At 46.0% G+C, this 18,025-nt stretch overlaps 1 protein-coding gene across 2 annotated transcripts in view; it reads right to left on the bottom strand.

Annotated features, from left to right (window-relative positions):
- The window catches only part of SUFU (SUFU negative regulator of hedgehog signaling), a 100,617-nt gene that overhangs the window by 36,379 nt on the left and 46,213 nt on the right, over positions 1-18,025 (bottom strand). Inside the window, exons 4-7 of one of the 2 annotated variants that reach the window (XM_075423626.1) lie at positions 10,705-10,847; positions 8,113-8,198; positions 5,951-6,023; positions 1,176-1,332 (exon numbers count right to left, since the gene is read on the bottom strand). In XM_075423626.1, coding sequence (XP_075279741.1) covers positions 1,176-1,332; positions 5,951-6,023; positions 8,113-8,198; positions 10,705-10,847 — 459 coding nt within the window. The remainder of the gene's footprint in view (positions 1-1,175; positions 1,333-5,950; positions 6,024-8,112; positions 8,199-10,704; positions 10,848-18,025) is intronic. The other variant, XM_075423627.1, reaches the window with a different exon arrangement.

Genomic DNA, 18,025 nt, shown 5'->3' with positions numbered 1-18,025 from the left:
GCAGCTCTCGCAGAACCTCCTGACACTTCCAGGCTTTGTGCTGGAACTCACTTTTCCCATTAGGCATAAACAGGAATTTGTTCCTTTACCAAACAAGTGCAAAGACGTTTCCAAGTTTCTGCAATTGGCTTTGCAAATCTGTTGATTAATTTACAAGATTCACAAAAGAAAGGATTTTCATGCAGGGCAAACTTTAGCCTCAGGCTCATATTTGAAACTAAACTGCAAATTATGCAGACTTTTTACTTTTTGATTTTCCTATAACATCTAATGGCCAAATACTTTAATACGATGCTTTCCTACCTTTTTTAGCGGTTTCCTCATCTTTTTTTGAGAAATGTGGGAATCAGGTAGAGAAAAAATATCCAAATCATTTCAAAATCTTTTGAAGAATATGCAAATATCCCCATGTATACCTGTCTTGAGCTTTTCTTTTGCAGAGCTGAGGGAGAACAGCCTTCTTAGATCCAGTACGGTTCAAAAATATTTGCACAGAAGCCAAAAGGAACCCTACATGCATTTAAATATTCATTTTACCAGGGACTTAAAAACAAGTAATATACCATTCCTGCGGAAACCATCACTAATTCCTGGAAATCTCAAGCCCTCAAATTTTATGTTGCTTCACTCGTTTGAAAGGTGACATGCATAGTTTCAACCATGTGTAATGGCTATGACATCTGTACCCTGAGATGGCATCTCACTGCGAAGGGGAACTCCACCGTATTTTATTTCTTCTTCCCAGAGTTCCGTATTTGCAAGAATCATTTAAGTTCAACTACAGCAATGTGCAGTGTCAGTCCACTTGCCACCCAAGAAGTGACAATGTTAATAAGGAAACACAGCCTGGGAAAATGCAGTTGCTTCACCTGGCAGGTGTTTACAGTTCTGGTCTCACCCAGTGCTCAGTTTAACTTTGCAGATTTAGACTAGGAATAGCCTAAAAACAGAAAGAAACATTTAGACAAAACAACTCAAAGACCCCTTTTCCTCTCTCCTGCCTTCCTCAAAGAGGCCACACCAAAATTCATTTTGCTCCCAAGACATACTAAGCCTTCCAGTAACTGTGGTGGCTGTTATGAACCCCAAGATGCTGCATGACTCAGCCCACTGCCCAGACCCTTCAGAAAACAAGCCAAAAGGCCATGGCAGCGACTAGGCCCAGGACCTCCTACCTTTCCCGGAGAGCCGCCGCGGCTGGGTCCCAATGCAAATGCTCCTGCTGTCCTCGTCATCCTCCGGGGGCCGGCTGAGATCATCCCAGGCACATTTGGCACTCACTCCACTCAGGTTTGAGCCATCTGTCTCAATCCCTTTGTCGACTCTCTCCTGCTTGAAAAGATCCAAAACCCCAAGACTTTTTTGGGTGGGGCTTGAACCTGAGCTGGAACCCACCCTGGCTCAACCCAGCCTCCAGCAGCTCCCGCATCTCTCCCCTTTGCGGCCAGTTTCCACTCTCTGGTCCCCATGCTTCGACATATCAGCTAAGGGTGACTGCACATTGAGCCAAACCAGGGAGCTGGTCTGAACTGGAACAAACCTTTTCCATAGTGGGTTGGTCTGAACTGCTACCCCTTCCCTACCGCTTCACTACATGGCCCTGGCAGGCACAAAGCACGGAAAGACAGGTGGAAATCAATGGCCTAGGGTACGCTGGGTTGCTTCTTTCAGTGTTAACTCTGGTTTACACCGGCTTAAAGAGTTTATGGCACTACATTATACATTCCGGTATGAAGTGCAGCTTTGCAGTCTACCTGTTGTATGTCACTGATAACAAACCAGTGAATAACTAAATTTAAGTTCTCTTTCCAAGCTTACCAAGGAGTCCCACAATGAAAACAGATCACGGAGAGACTCTGCATTCGCAAGAGTTCATAATTTGCAAACCACCCAGACAACCACTGCTTTTCAACGTGCTGAGGCGTTAAGGACAAACGTGCAAGCAGACACAGGTCTGATCACAACGTCAAAGCTTTCGCATAGCTTTCTCTATCGGCAAAATACAGAAACTCCCTCCCCTGCAAGTTGGGCTTCCCAAGCACATAACCAACGTTTGGGTCTAGGAAGGCATCACACACCAGCCACAAGCAGCTGGATACTCTCAGCCATTGCACTTTTTGTCAAAGACATGTGCATCTGCTGCCAGCAAGACTGCCCCAAGCTACAGCCAAAACTTCCCCAGGACACCTACCTGCTCGGGGCACTGGCATTGGTCTGAATTTCCACCTGTGTCCCACAAGGGGGTAATGTTGAGCTGAACAAACTCGGGGCTCAGCTACACCGAGTAGCTCTGGCCGCTGCCACCTCTCCCCTGGCATCCCTCTTCAGAAGGGATGCCGCTTCTGGTACCGCTCAGTGGCACCAGCAAGATCTCCATCTCACTGCTTACATCTGGGTCACCTCAGAACAAGGTGCTCGCGGGACAGAAACTTTGAAGATTTGAGGAAAGAGCAGAACTGTGTTACGCACGACGGGAGCAGATCTCTCTGCTCGTTATTACCACCCTCCAGTTTGACCTTGCCACTGGAGTCAAAAGACCGTGGGAGCATCCAGTGCTTTCCAAAATCTGTTCCCTAAGAAGCAGCTTCCAGACTAAAACCCACAGACATTACTCCGCTTGTCCAGCCGTGCACGCTGCACCCTGGAAAGAGCGTTGCCTGTTCCTGTGACCATTCAAGAGAGGATATGAGCAGCTGAAAGACAAGCACAAGCACTCAGGGTGCGGTCACACAGCAGCTGAAGCTGATGTAATTCACAGTGGCTGCCGTCCCTGCACCCTCCTCCATCTCCATATGCTCCTACCCCTTCCCTTGAGCCAACTCTTTTTTTTTTTTCAGCTGGATCGCCTCCCTAAACTGGCTCTTTGGCCCAAGAACAGAGGCAGAAGCCTGTGGCTGGGGGAAGGACCAGAGCAGTCCTGACTTAGATTTAAGCATTCGAAAGACTGCCTTCCTCCTGCCCCTCTCCGTGAAAGACTGCTCCTTGTTGGGGTCCTCCTCTGGTGTCAGGGGAAACTGGCTTCTATGAAAACATAATGGGAAAATCTGAGAAATAATAAATCTGCTGGGATTTTCTTTTGTTATGCCCTAAACATAAAATTAGTTGTTTCATCCAGAAATAGAAGTTGTGGAAAAATTAAAAAAAAAATACATCCGATCCTACATATGCTAATGATGCTGTAAATGAGATTTAGCACGCGGTTCCTTCGGGAGCCCTCCATGGTGCTCTGTGAGGATCCGAATCAGCTGGCATGGGGAGGTTTAACTTGTCAGCACAGTTATTTTTCATTCCAGTGATTGAGGAAGCATGGGAACGCCACCAAAGTCGCCCTTGAGCAGGGAGCAGAAAGGCCCAGAGGACTCCATTGGGCAGAGGCTCTGGAGGCACGTGCTTCTCCATCCCCACAGCCTTGGCCCCTGTTCACAGACACAGACAGGGTCTCCGGACAGCACACAGAGCCTTGGGGAGGAGGCAGGGGACTCGTCATCTGCACCTCAGCTGGTCTGCAGAGCAATTCCTCGGGGGAAGAAGTGCTGCTCTGTTGGTATCCCTTGTGGATGAAGGGGGGCTGAGGGAAATAAGCTGGCCTAAGGCAGCCTAATTTGCATGCCTGTTTTATAACGTATGCAAATACTGATGTTGAAGGGGGAAAAAACTGAAAAGAACCCCTAACCAGCACAGACTCCCAGCTGGGGCAATGCACAGCTTTACCTCATCTTTAGCCAGTGAAGATGTGCCTGGGCTGAGGGGCCATTCCTCCTCCCTTGAAAGGGCAGCCTGAGCAGGAGGTTGGAGGAGCCCAGGGCAAAGGAGGCTCAGCTTTTTCCTTCCTCAAAGAAAGGATGTTTCTGTCCCATTTTCCTCTCAGTATGTGGGAGGGATGCTCTGAGGCTCTTATAAGTCATTGATCCCTTTCTAAACGAGCCAGAGCACTGCAGCGTGACCCGCAGAGTGGCAACCACAACTCAGGAAATTCAAATCAGCTTTATTCTCTTCTGAGATATCTGCTAAAACAGAAGCAAAGCACTGAGAATCAGCGCAGAGCTGGGGACCGACAGGGAATGTTTGACAGAGCTGCCAGGGAAATGTGAATGGCCTACAGGGAAGCCTGGCTGAACAGAAAACAGCCATCGTTGCCACAGCGTTAATTACCGACATCCTGGGATGACATCTTAGCTGGGATCCAGCGACTCTGAACAGAAAGTACAGCTGCTGCTGCCAGGGCTGGGTTTAGGCCTCAACCAATTCCCACAAGAGGCAATTCAGCCTCAAAACAAGCCCTGCCCGCTTCCCGGGCAGGCAACGTGCTTGCCTGTTCCCGGGAAAGTTGTCCGTTTTCTCCGCCTGCTCCCTCCCTTGCCTCCACCTATGTCCCACTGCTGCCCTTCAGCTCTCGCACATCCAGTACCACCACCACGCAAACGCCAAGTGCCTGACACTCTATCCTCTCCCTGCTAATTAGGGAAAAGCCGTGCTGCGGGTCTCTGCGCCAGCCGCAGCAGTGGCAGCAGGCTTTGCCCGGTGAATGCCCAGGGGCTGCGGCAGCAGTGTGGGCAGGAGGCACGCACATCCCTCCTCGTGCTCACGCTCCACTGCAAGGGCAAGAGAGAACAGAAACAGGAATGTCTTCCACGTGAAGAAGTCCGGAAGGACCACAGACACAGCAGCTTTCGGCGGCAGGACACACTGGTGAGGCAGAGGTACTCTTTCTTTGCCTTAACTTGCCTTGGCTGACTCAGATTCCAGTAAGCTGAGCTACTTTTCATTTACAGTAAATTGAAGAAAACCCTGTTATCATTAGGAATCACCAGCGTGCAGAGAACAGACAAACACCCTCCAGGAGGGGAGAGGGCAAAATTTTGAAGAGCCTAAAAACTTTATGGGACTTGCAGTTGTATTAGCTCCCACACTGTGGGACATTTGCGGAAAACTTTTTTTGTGTGTGTCTCAGACTGGGGTTATTTTAGATGAACAAATCCTTACAAACAGTAAAAGCAGAATTTGGTTTTGTTCTTGAGCTTTCAAAACAAAAGATGCTGTGAAGCAACTGAGGGTAATCAGATGCAGACATGCAGACCATACACAAATGCAACAACTTGTACAAAACGTGCACATATGCACGTGCCCTACCAGGCTGAGCCATAAGTTCTCTGTTAAAGGCAAATACTCTGTGATTCACTGAAACAAGGTCGGCACCACACTGGATTTGCCTGGGACCCACGTACTCTGTACCGTAATTTTGCTGTAGGGATGCAGAACTGTCTCCCAAATGCACAGATCAGCAGTAGTCCATGGGACGGTAACCCCTCCATAGAGGTCCTATTCTGATCTTTAAACTTCAGAAATTAACCTGAACTCTGAAGAAGAAGGTTTAATATATCTTCCTGCATGGATTATTAGTGACTGCACGAGATACCTTTGGCTTCCCATTATTTCTCAGACCACACTAACTACTTGGCCTCAAGTGACATCCTACAGGAATGAGCTACACTGTCACATTCGCTGTGAAAAAATACTACTTGGTTGGTTTTGAGTTTTCTGCATGTTATATCTCCTTATGCTTGCATATAAAACAAAGGAGGAATTTCCTGATCTATCATCTCTAAATCTTGGACTGTTCTGTGTTCTTCTGTCTTCTTCTGCTTTCCTCCTTTCTAAAACACGCAGTCCAAATCTTACCAATTTCTCTCTCACAGGAGATTTTGTATTCCTGGTCTCCCTTCTCTAAATTTCTTCCTAGAGCTGCCATCCACCTGGGGCTGGACATCTGCACTCTTGAACCACCTCTGAGAATATGGTAAAGGGAGTCTCTAAGACTTTTCTGGGATTACTCTAAACATTAAGAAGATCACAGCATCTTTACAGAAAATAATAGAACTGTTTTGCACCATTAAACCAAATGTCCCTGGCTACTACAAAAGACATGACATTTTATTAACTAAAGACATACTTGCAGATGTGGATCAATCTCAAATATTGTCTCTCCTCTTCGCATATCTGTTATCAACCAGGGGCCTCCAGCTCTACAAAGAAAGAAAGAAAGGTAACGAACCACACAAGCACTTCAGCCAGTACTCCCCAACAGAGCCGTCAGAGTGGACCTGTACTGGAAGGAAGCACAAGATAGAGTTTAAAACAAGCCTAGAAGCCCCTCTATGTTGTGTATACATCTCATAGCATGCATTTGTCCTTTAAATTTCCCAAATATGTAATGAAAGGCCTCCACGACCTAACCGTTATCTACCTGCACCTGGCACCACCAAGTCTTGCAAAGCAGTCAGGGTTGATGCAGGCTATCCCCTGTGTGGACCCACTTACTCATACAAGACTGAACTGGGTTCTAATCTTACAGGTAACTGAATCGGAACCGAGAAGTCCAGTGTACCCTAGGTCTAAGAAAGGCGGGCAAGGCATGGGGTCAAGATTTATACCTCTATTACATATCTCAAGATGCAGCAGGGTCCCAGTGGGACTGCACTTTTTGCTGAGATTGGCAGTCACGTTCAGTACCATAAAAAGCTTATTGCTCTGATAAATATCCTCACAGTAGACATTTTGCCCAGTTGGTACTTAATGGTCAAGTACTCAGATGGTTCAGGGAAAATTTTGTTTTCATTAGCAATAAAAGTCAGAAGGGTCAAGATATTTCCCAACAAAGGTGATAGAATACTGTGAAGTTGAACTACTCAGAGACTTTACTCTGGGTGACAGTGCAGGCAGAATGCAGAAGTCAGCCTTAGATGGTGCTTTTCATTGGAAATAAAAACCAAGGTCTTTAGGAATTGCCATAAAAATTTTCAGTTCTTCATGAGATACTTTGTTACTGCAGTCAAAAGCCTCCTCCTCTGGCCTTGTCTGTGTTACAGTCTCCTAAAGCACTTGGAATGGGAGCAATTAAAGTTAATATTTTATAGCTTTTCAGATGCACAGATAGCCACTCTTTTTTCACATCAGTTTGGAAGCTGTTTAATAATTAACTGCAGAGATGCCACTTGCTTCAGTCCCTCACTGGGATGCAAGAGACTTTTACTCTGGCTCCACACGAGCAGCTTAGTGGTTTACAGCTTTGCCTTCGAACCATGCACATTTAGGTTTCATTTTATCCTTGGAAAGGTGCTTGTACCACAGCACAAAAGCCAAAAACCAATATGAGAACAGACTGAGGAGAGGGGTGCAATATCTGTATTTACTTAGAGGAGCCAAGGGAGCTGCAAGGCAGCATTTATGGTCTTGGGGTCCCAGAAAGAAAGCCTGCAGCTGGACAAATTGACTCTACTCTAGGGCATTTGCATGAATTATCTGCACTTGTGCTTAAAAGGGAAAAGTTCAAGTTTAATAAACCCAGCAGCAAAGGCTGGACTCTTCCAAATAATCAGTCAAAGGCCATTGTGATACTAAAGAGCATACTATTGTGCCCAGAAACACATAGTCAGAACCATTTTGTTTAAAAATAGCTTCTGACCTACAATCACACGGCAATAACTTCCAATAAATACGAGAGAAAAATATTTAAACAAAACATCTGCAAGCCAAAAAAGTTTAGCTGCAACCTGGCAGCAAATAAAGCATCACATTATCATTTAACATTCAAAATCCATCTCCTCCTTAACCTGGCGACATCTTTGTTTTGCCATGGGAGAAATAACAATGAACTTCGCTTGCACGAACACTCCTCCTACTGCCAACTGGCCCACCGAGAGTGGGGCCATTCTGAGAGTGACCTTCTCACTTTCAGAGAGTACCCAAGTTTTGCTAAGCACTAAGTCAGACCCTCTCCTTCCTTTCTTTTGAACTACACAGAGAGGTCACCAGTAACAGCTATCCCAGCTCTCTCAGGAAGAGCCTATGAGAAAATGCTGCAGGCGTGAAAGGAAGGAAATTAAGCTTTCAAGACCTCATTCTGTTTCGCCCTAAACATATGGACTTCTATGTGCATTAATCTGCCATCCAAGTGTTTGTGCGTGAGAACAGATTTGCAATGAATTCCCATCTCTTGCTACAGCACAGGATTAAATAAGTTCCATCAACAAGTTAAAGATTGTTAATAAAAACAAACAACTGAATTGTTCTCTACGGGAATGCTCCCCTATATGGGGCTGTATGAGCACTTACACTGGGACAGTCCGAAGCAGTTCCAAGATCCCTTGCCCATTCCACTGCTGAGCCGCATGCAGTTCCTCAGTGCAAACTCCAACAATCTGCAGTAAATGAAAACAGAGATACTAAACTGGATGGGAACCATGCAAGAACTGTACAGAAAATGTGCCTCGTGGTGCTGGATCAAACAGCGCAGACACAGAGAAGCACCATTTCTTTTAACTAACTAGATGAGCGACGACAAATGGAGCCTGAGACAACAGAGGGATTCTGCAATTCCTTATGCCCTCTCTCTACACTTACCACATGAAGTGCCCTGGTCACACGGCATGTGCAAACTAAACTTCACCTGGTGACACGTCAGGGCTCATGAAAATCCATTAGTCTGTTCTCACTCTTCAATCTAGTCTACACAAGACAGGACAGCTTGGGGTCTGCGCACAGGCAAAACACTGCTCTGTCAGCCAACTGCTAGGGGCAAAGGCAATACTGCACCAGCAATGTCAACCAGGCGAGGGACCCACTGCCACAAGGGAATGCTTTGGTGCTCATAAATCCCTGACCAGCTCAGTTTGCTGACTAGTTACATCTCACCCGGCACCATAAAGCAAAGCTGCTTACACATCCCATAATCCGCCCGTCACTGCAGGCAATTGCTGACTTCTGCCTTCCTGTATAAGGCAGGACGTGTTTGCTTTTCAGGAGGGGAGCTGACACTGAGTAATACCAGATGTCCCTCTCACAGCAGCTGAGATCAGCGGCTTCAGATGCAGGGGTGAAACACCCTTCAGCTGACAGAAGGCGGCAGTTTCTTCGTGATCCATCAGCTGCTGGCTTGTGCCTTTGAGCACAATGAGTCACTCTTTGGGATGAAAAACTATTTTAGCCATGGCCACCTTTTTTCTTTCTCAGTACTCTAAGCCTTTTCCAACAACACTGCATTTTTGGTAAAAATCTGTTCAACTGATGTTTTATCAGAAAAGAGGAAAACTGAAAACCAGGTTCTGCAGAGCAGAGCAGCAAGCAGAAGTGCATGATGTGTCTTTGCCGCAAGCGTGTATCTGCACTGATAGAGATCTGCGTGGAAAACCATCAACGTCAGCACGCACCCAGTTCTGCACACCTTACCTCCCCTGCCCCTCGCAGAGCTCCCAGCCCTTGGAGATGCACTTCATCCCCACCCATCTCCCAGGCTTCCTCTGTGAACAGCCTGAATCACCCTCGCTTCAGGACACCCCTCCCTGGGCCTTCACTTGCTCATTACATGCAAAAAGCAAGACTCTAAACGGGAAATAATTTTGTGTTCATTTTTTACTTTTTGCAAACATTTATCCTCATGGGTCAAAATAAATCCTTAGCAACAAGCACCAAACAAAGGGGGAAAAAAAGTGAACTGTATATGTGGTGGCAGGTTAGAGGCCAAGAGCCTCAGGATCCTACAAGCTGACTATCCTTTGATCCTGGACGGCTGGGCACTAAAGAAGAGATGCGGACTAAAGCAGCACTAACCAGGGAGTCAGCCAGGAATCACCCTGCTTAGCTTGGCTCTCTACCTCTGCTTCCAGGTCTCACAACTCACCTTTCACTGATTAATCCCGCACCCACCTCTTTTCTTGTTGAGAAAACACAGACTTTTGGGCACCTCAAAAAATTCAGGAAAGCCTCTGCTGCCCTTGCACAGCTGTTGCCTTGGGCAGGTCTGTGGTAATGGAGTTTCCCTTTACATGTTGTAACTGCAGCCAAGGACAAATGGGAGCAACCTGAAGCTTAAACTGTAAAATACACACACTTTAATTTTACCACAGGAGAGAAGCTTTTCCATGGTGCAGGGAGAAATCAGAAGTTGGTATAAACTATGCCAGCTCTTCCATTAAGGTTAATAACTCCATATGCAATTTAAAAATGTCCAAAGGAGCCCCTATCTAAGAGACATCACTGAGAAGAAGGACTTTGGGAAAGCAAGCAAATCTGTTTGGCCAAGGAAGCTCCCCTCACTGAACAGTAGGGTTAAATTGCAGGGTTTTTTAAAATGTTTCTTTTGCAATGCAAACCTGAACCTTTCTTAAACTGTAGATCAATACAGGAAAACTCACTTAGCCTCTAAAGAATCTTCGTGTCAACACTGCAAGCTACATTTCTACCATTAAATAACACCAAAGCAACTCTGAGTCCTGCTCCAAGCATCTCTGCTCCTGGAACTCCAACCAGTGGATCAGGTACCAATACTGCCATAGAATTAATTTGAATTTAGCTCTACATTACCCTTTAAAAGTGTTTTTCCCAGCTTTTTTCCCCATGTTCATGTTTGAAATTTCAGAGCAGTAACATAATACTCAACTCCAGGTCTGTTTCATGGTGTAAACGTTTTCTCCATCAGACAGACCTCTGTCTTGAGAAACAAGTGTGCCATTGCTCAATCCTGGTAAAACGCTTACTGAATACCTCTGGAGTAACAACTCAAAGATGAGATCCATGGTAATCAAACCAGGAAGAAAGGTGGAAGACAGGATAATAAGCATCTGACTTTTCAAAGCTAAATGGAATATTATATTAGCTGCATTCCACTCTCAGTGGGTGACGGTCAGAGCCACCTTTCCTGGGTCATACCTGTAAGAAAGTAACGACCCCAAAAGGAGTCTGCACTGGCTGCATCTGAGGGTCTTCTGTCAGTAACATATGCTGGATTCTAGACTCACTGTTGTCCAAAGGACTGTGCCACGATACATGGTCACCGCTGCAGAAGGTGTTTTCTGCAAGGAAGAGAAACAAGAAATATTTAGTCTGTAAAGTCTGCTAGAATACTCCTGTTAACACCTGCTCCTTACCACTGTCAGGCAGGGACCTCTGGTCTGGACCAGGACAGTCACTGGTGGCTATTCACAGTGACTGCCTCCGGCCAGCTCTGCTCAGTCTCCGAGTCAGTTGAAGCACAAAAGGGGTCTCACTGAGCCATCTGAAATCAAGCACTGACTTTAAAATTGCCCTCTCTCGAGTCCTGTGGCAAAAAATGATGTCCTGCTACAATATTCATCCCCACACAGGAATACCAACAAACAAAATTAGCTTCTCTCTTATTTACTATTCATCTTGTTTTGTGAGAGGGTGCAGAGTCAGCAGGGCCATACTGGATGCCTATGGGACAGCAATTCATACTTAATTTGCAGCTCTGATTTGCCACAGAGAAAAGCTTCTCAAATGTGACTTAAACACAAATAATACTCTGCTATATCTAATAAAAATGCACAGTCTGCTGCCCAACTTGTGATGGTCTAAGTCAAAGTCACTTTCTCTCCCAATTGTCTGGCGACTCTGGTGCAGAATTATAATTAATAAGTTCCTTCTTTCCCAAACAATGAGAAAACCAGTAGGCTACAAATTTCACTCTATTTCAGAATAGACTGCATGAAAACAAAGAGCCAGAAATTATCCTTCCATCTTCATGACTATAAGCATTCCTTTGTTTTCCTCCTCTCCTACTTAGAATGGCAAAACCCCCAGATAACCCCATGTTCCACAGCTGGTGCATGTCAGAAGGCACACCAGAACCCATCTGTATGTTGCTGCCCCATCACAGGAAAGGCTAACGCTTGCTTTCTCAGTGAGCTAGAAGTAAAACAACGAACCACGACCATCACCACACCAATTAAAGCATGCTCCACTTGCATACAGTTTCTAGAGCACATGTGCAACAATGCTACCTAGCCAACCGCCTTGTCCTTGGGTCTTGTGTTTGTCCCATGCCAGGTAGAGCTTTTATAGCACGTACAAACCAACATCTTGCAAGCCATCATCTGCCCTCTGACATAGGTGTAGTGCCCCAGGGATGAACCGAGTACTGTCTGTCTGCCTCCAAACTCAGCCGGCAAGCACAGTGTCCTCTGCTGCTGTCCTCACCGCGGTCTCTCCCAAGGCCACTCTTACGGGAGAGTGGGAGGGGAGGCCTTGCCCACTGGAGGACTAGGACTGGAAAACGTCAATGGTCACTTGAGTTGCTGTCTGTCGAGACTGGAGCATCTCATATGATACAGAGCAGGATCCAACTCTGAGGAGGGTTCTCCTCTGCCCTGCGGCTATGAGCAGATGTGGTCCTGGATCTTCACCCAACTCCCATCTCACCTTCCAAATACACGTCAATAGGACATCTCTTAAATAACTATCTATAGGGCTTACCTGAGAATCTTTGAACATACCAGCTTCTGCAGCGGCAAGAAAGAAACAGCATTTGCCGGGAACTGCAGCTTTGTCCCCAGTCACATTGACCAACAGACACCGGGGAATCCAGTGCTTGCACACCACTCCCGTGCACCGGCACCACCACGACTGCGTGCGGGCACTCCTGGCCACGCGGCAAGCGCAGGATCCTTCGCGGGGACCATCAGCAGCAGGCAGGCAAACCAACGAGAGTCACCTCGCAGCTGCTGCCCTTAGAAACACCCGCAGCCACCTCCCTGCTGAGCCACCCCAGGGTGCTTCCCCGGCGCGGGCTTGGGGCAGGGCGCCCTGGGCAGCCCGGCGTCTCCCCACCAGGTGTCCCCATCGGGGCGCGCTCCAGCACTGGTTCCACAGCGTTCTTCAGCCGAGTTTCTCGGACAGCTCGGTTGACGAGGAAATTAAAAGAAACTTCAAATGCCGTCAGGAACTTGGCCCGAGAAACCAGGCACGTAACAGAAGTGTTGTGATAAGTAAGGGCATGTTTTCCTCAGTTAAAATTAGGAAAGAAAGAAAACCGAGCGAATGCAAGCTGCTTGAAAGAAAGAGTTTATCGCCACGTACACTAAATTACACGCTTTCAGGTCTGCGGCTGAAAGGAGTGGTTCAGATACTACTTTACTTTTAGAGTTGGGGAAATACAAGCAGACAGAAATGAAAAACATGATTTTTCTTTTTTTTAATATCAAAATTGGATTAAAGAAACAGCACTTAGAATCTTGCAAAGGATCTTGTGATATTTTCCAGGTTAGCCAAAATGTGGCTGATTTTTTTTTTTTTTTTTAATGATAAAAGCCTCTCAGTCACAGTTTTCAGGAATGAAACAAAGCCACAAAGAGCTTATTCTTGGGCCCTGTCTTTATACCACAACATTTTGCCCATCAAATGCTCACACAATTCTATGCTGATCGATCGCTGCGTTTCACTGCTGGTGCTGCTTCTCCTGGGAAAGCCCAGCCCGTTTAGAGCAGGTTTTCAAATGCAAATGTCTCTGCTGGAAACCCACCTGTTTCTGTCCATGTGAACGCTGAACACTAAGAAAACCTCCCTCTCCCTTGCATGCACACCAACACCACAAAAATCACACTGACTACTCAATTCAACAACAAAAAAACCTTCTGCAAATAACATGAAAACAAATTAAAATCTTGAAGAGTGCAAAAAATTCAGAATTAGAGCCTGAAACTCAGCTTTTCATTTGCTGCATTGTAACCCATACGGAATGTAAGATCAGTTCTCGTACACAGACTGTCGCAGCACTGAGGACAGCTGGAATTGCAGGACTTGTAGCCACAGAAACTACGAAATTACAGAAACAAAGGCCTAAATAACCACTTTCTCTTGCCTCATGCTGGAAACTGGGATGAGCATCCTCCCTTCCCATCTTTCACACTCATGTTTTCAAAAAAAGACAATAAAAATCCTTCTAAGCATTTTTCAACAATGTTTTCATAAATGATTTGCCCCAAAGCACATTTATAGTTAAATCTGGGGCTTTCATGAATGTTGAATTAGAACACAAGACATCCAGATAAATCCTCAAAGTCATCACAGCACAGACGAATGTGAGAAGTCTCCTGTGGTTTTTGCACCTTTCTATCATTTGCAGTGCTGTCAATAAACCACTTTGTACAACTTGCCTTCATCCACAAACATGTACGATGTGCTAATATTTCCTACGTGTACATACATATTTCCATAAAACCAAGACACGAGTAGGAACAGAATGTACGTGCTCATCTCAGGTACACGATGAGCACTAACACTTCACAAGGAGGAACACAGTGAGATGTGCCTGAAGACAGCTCCTGTTGTTCCCCAAAACGCATCCCTGTGTCACAGAATCACAGATGTTCGGGGTTGGAAGGGACCTCTGTGGGTCATCCAGTCCAATCCCCCTGCCAAAGCAGGGTCACCTACAGCAGGCTGCACAGGACCTTGTCCAGGTGGGTCTTGAATATCTCCAGAGAAGGAGACTCCACAACCTCCCTGGGCAGCCTGTTCCAGGGCTCCATCACCCTCAGAGGGAAGAAGTTCTTCCTCCTGTTCAGACGGAACTTCCTATCCTTCAGTTTGCACCCGTTGCCCCTTGTCCTGTCGCTGGGCACCACTGAAAAGAGTTTGGCCCCATCCTCCTGACACCCACCCTTCAGATATTTATAACCATTTATAGGGTTCCCTCTCAGCCTTCTCTTCTCCAGGCTGAACGAGCCCAGCTCCCTCAGCCTCTCCTTGTAGGAGAGATGCTCCAGTCCCCTCACCATCCTCGTAGCCCTCCGCTGGACTCTCTCCAGTAGCTCCTCATCTTTCTTGAACTGGAGCCCAGAACTGGACACAGTACTCCAGATGAGGCCTCACTAGGGCAGAGTAGAGGGGAAGGAGAACCTCCCTCGACCTACTGGCCACACTCCTCTTAATGCACCCAAACGCCTCTCATACCATGCAGGCTAAGCAGAGAAGCAGCCTCCCGTCTCCAAACTAATTGCTGAGATCTGTTTTGCACTCCTGTGAACCAAGGATGCAACTAGGACCTTCAGTGATAACGACGCCAATATGGGTGTCTCAACAACATTCACAGTTTTATAGCCATACCTCTCAGTACACATTTTGAAGTCCACTGCAGATCTCAAATGAGACATCTACACTCACAACTGCAAGCTACTTTTATACTAAATACTTGAAAATACAGACATGAAAATAGGTATTAATATACATGTAAACGAAACATTGTGCATAAAAATAAAAGATTACAGGAAGACGTTTATGTCCATGGAGCACTGACCCAGTCTGACAGCTACAAGCACCCCAAAACAATTTCTAGTTTTAGGCCAAAACATGACTCCTCTTTCAGATAAGCACAGAGCATTCCTTTGCAAATTATCTCAGTTTAGTAAACCTGAAAGTTTACAGCCTCAACTGCAAAGCTGGTTCTGCAAGGATCCCATCACAACACTGCTGCTGTCCCCAGCCCTTGCAGATTCCGGAACAGCCTCTGCTTTATCCACGTCCATTTACAGCAACCACCCATCCAACACTTTTCACTCTTGACAAGCTCTGCTACCACAACCCTTTTGTCCTGCTGTAATGCTGTGCAGATTAGCATATTGTGGCAATGTTTCTAACTGGTTTTGAGGAGGGGCTGAAGCACAACAGATGTTACAAAAGTCCTTTTGCGCTGTATTTCTTAATAAGACAAAACACATTTGCGTCCACAATCCAGGAAAAAGTGAGATGTCTTTCAGCGACAGCTGTGAAAAAGCACAGGCTATTACTGAACAAGCACCTTCTCTACGATTTCCAGAGGGCAACGTACAGTCTGCTAGGACTCGGGGATCATTTGCTGCTGCAAAGACTTCTGCCTCTTTGAACTTCAGTGCTACCTGACTCCACAGCTAAAGAGAGATGTGATGTGTCCAGGGACACCATTGTACACAATGGGAGGAGTCTGACCTATTCTTCTAATAAATAGCAAGCCTATAACCAGTGGCCAGCTGGTGTTTTCCATGCTCAGTAGTAAGCTTGGAGAAGACTTCTATGAACAAGGGAACTAAGGATGTTCTTTTCTCTGGGGGTTCGCATGTTGTGGATGGATTCATCATTGCCTAAGGAGGAAGGAGTTCTGACTAAAGCTTTTACTGCAGCTATCGCACACAGAGGAGGACCCTATTTAGATTCACTTGTGTCTAAGGTCAAGTGTAACACATCTCCACCCTTCTACCTCGGCAGAGGGCACAGCTAGCATTTTTACCCACCTGCTAATTTTTACAATCCTTTAAGAACCAAGTCTCTCCAAGAGCCCTACCACTCTGCTAAGTCCATTTGACACTGGCCAACAGGTTCAAATGCCATTAGGGTGACACAGTCAGTCTTCTAGGCATGACTGCGTAAGCCTTGTTTCCTTAGGCAACCACACCAAAACCAGCTGGCACCAGAAAAAGCTACCAGGACTTCACCAGGGAATCGTCAAATGCATGGGACAGATGGCAAAGCACAGAAACGATCTAGCCATCAACAGCAGGAATTAAATAGCAAAGTAACTGAGAGAAAATATGTTAAAAAATTAAATCAAAATTATTTTAGTGTATGGCTGAATCAGCAAATCCTTAGGAGTAAGCTAAGGCTCTGATTTACCGCATATGGGATGATTCACATGAACTCCTTTTGAATACTTCTGCCTCACAGTAAACCTAAGGTGGTTACATGTTCCCTCCATGGAAGGAAGAGCTAAGCTACCTGACCTGCCTAAGCATAAATACGTATCCTCCAGCAGTTACCATGGCAGCGCTGGATGTGTTGTAAATACACACGCTTGCTACAGTGGATGCTTGCATCCTTCCTGCTTGGAAGGTGCACTAACAGGACCTAACCCTAAGCCAGCAAGGTGATCCATCCTCACAGTCTGAAAACTGGTTCTTTTTCTGCAAGTTTGTGTTTTAACAAAAACTACTGATTTTTTTTTTTCCTTTCTGTTAGGGAATGCTGAGTCTATGAAATCAGACTGCTTCACAGGGAGGCACTGATTTCATAAGAACTCAACAAGGAAATCATTAAAACATTTCATTTCAAACTTACTATTTTGTTTCATAATTTATAATAGCAAACCTGAAGCCTCTCTCCAGCTCCACAGAAATTAGAAGTCTCTAAATTTCCCATAGACCAGCTCTTGTACCATTCCATTATGCAAAAGCAGCATCTACAAGACAGTTATACCAGACCACTCTGTTAAGCTTCCCATATTTTGAAGTCTTTAAAATGTCATTATCCATTTTCTTTTACAGCCCACATAAAGCAGGTGAGGTTCTTCCATGCAGCAACGGTCATAATTCAGCTGCACAATCTCTCCTAACTTTACTATCCAACTGCTCTATAATGAGAACTGGGGAAATAACTCAGAGGGAACCATTCCACTGTGGACTAGTAAATTTTCTTTGCATAACACTGCTCATGTATTTTCTTGGAGTGCATTCCCCCCCACCTTTAATTTGACTAAATATAGCTGATGCCTAAACAAATACAACCAAGTCTTATTCTTGGCCTCAAGATATTTTATAAACAGTGTAACACATGCAGTCCACACTCCAGAGGTGTTACCTAGCTCTAGAGAGAAACACAGATTACTTCCCACTATATTTGCAATTTCTTTTTTAAATCTGTCAGTTTCACATGTATGGGATCCTGCTAGGAGCCCTTACTCCCTTGGATAGCCACAGGTAGTAAGCTGAAAAGGACAGCAAACCGAGATGAGTACTAGGATCTAAGAGATCTCCATTGGAAGAGTGGTCCCATCTGAACCTGGGTCAAGGAATATCTCCAGTGAGCTTGCTACCCTGCACCCAGAACAGATGGGAAATAGTAGTCTGGGCACCTGGGAGTCAAACACCTTCTCTGGCACGCACATAGGGGACTGTACGGAAGAAAACAAGGAACTGATGCTGTTCCACCAGCAAGCAGCCAGCCAGGGAACTCGAAGCACATCTCCCGTCCATGCATGGCCTGGCACACAGTCCCCAGATGGAGTCTGGCTCCAGGGCAGTTCACACTGCATCACCCCGGTTCATCCAAATGCCAGAAGCCTCCCCTGCCTGACACGGTCACACCACGTAATTCTTGAGGTAGATTTTCACGTTAGGAGAATAGATTCATAGCCTGACCGTTCCTCTGCATCCCTTTTAAGACACCTCCTCCTTCAAAATGTCAGCTAAAATGAGCAACAGAGCAG

This window comes from Opisthocomus hoazin, chromosome 6 (genome assembly GCF_030867145.1).
Source record: "Opisthocomus hoazin isolate bOpiHoa1 chromosome 6, bOpiHoa1.hap1, whole genome shotgun sequence".
Classification (NCBI taxonomy): Eukaryota; Metazoa; Chordata; class Aves; order Opisthocomiformes; family Opisthocomidae; genus Opisthocomus; species Opisthocomus hoazin.
Note: the sequence above shows the minus strand (reverse complement) of the source record. Positions and strands in the feature narration are given on the sequence as shown.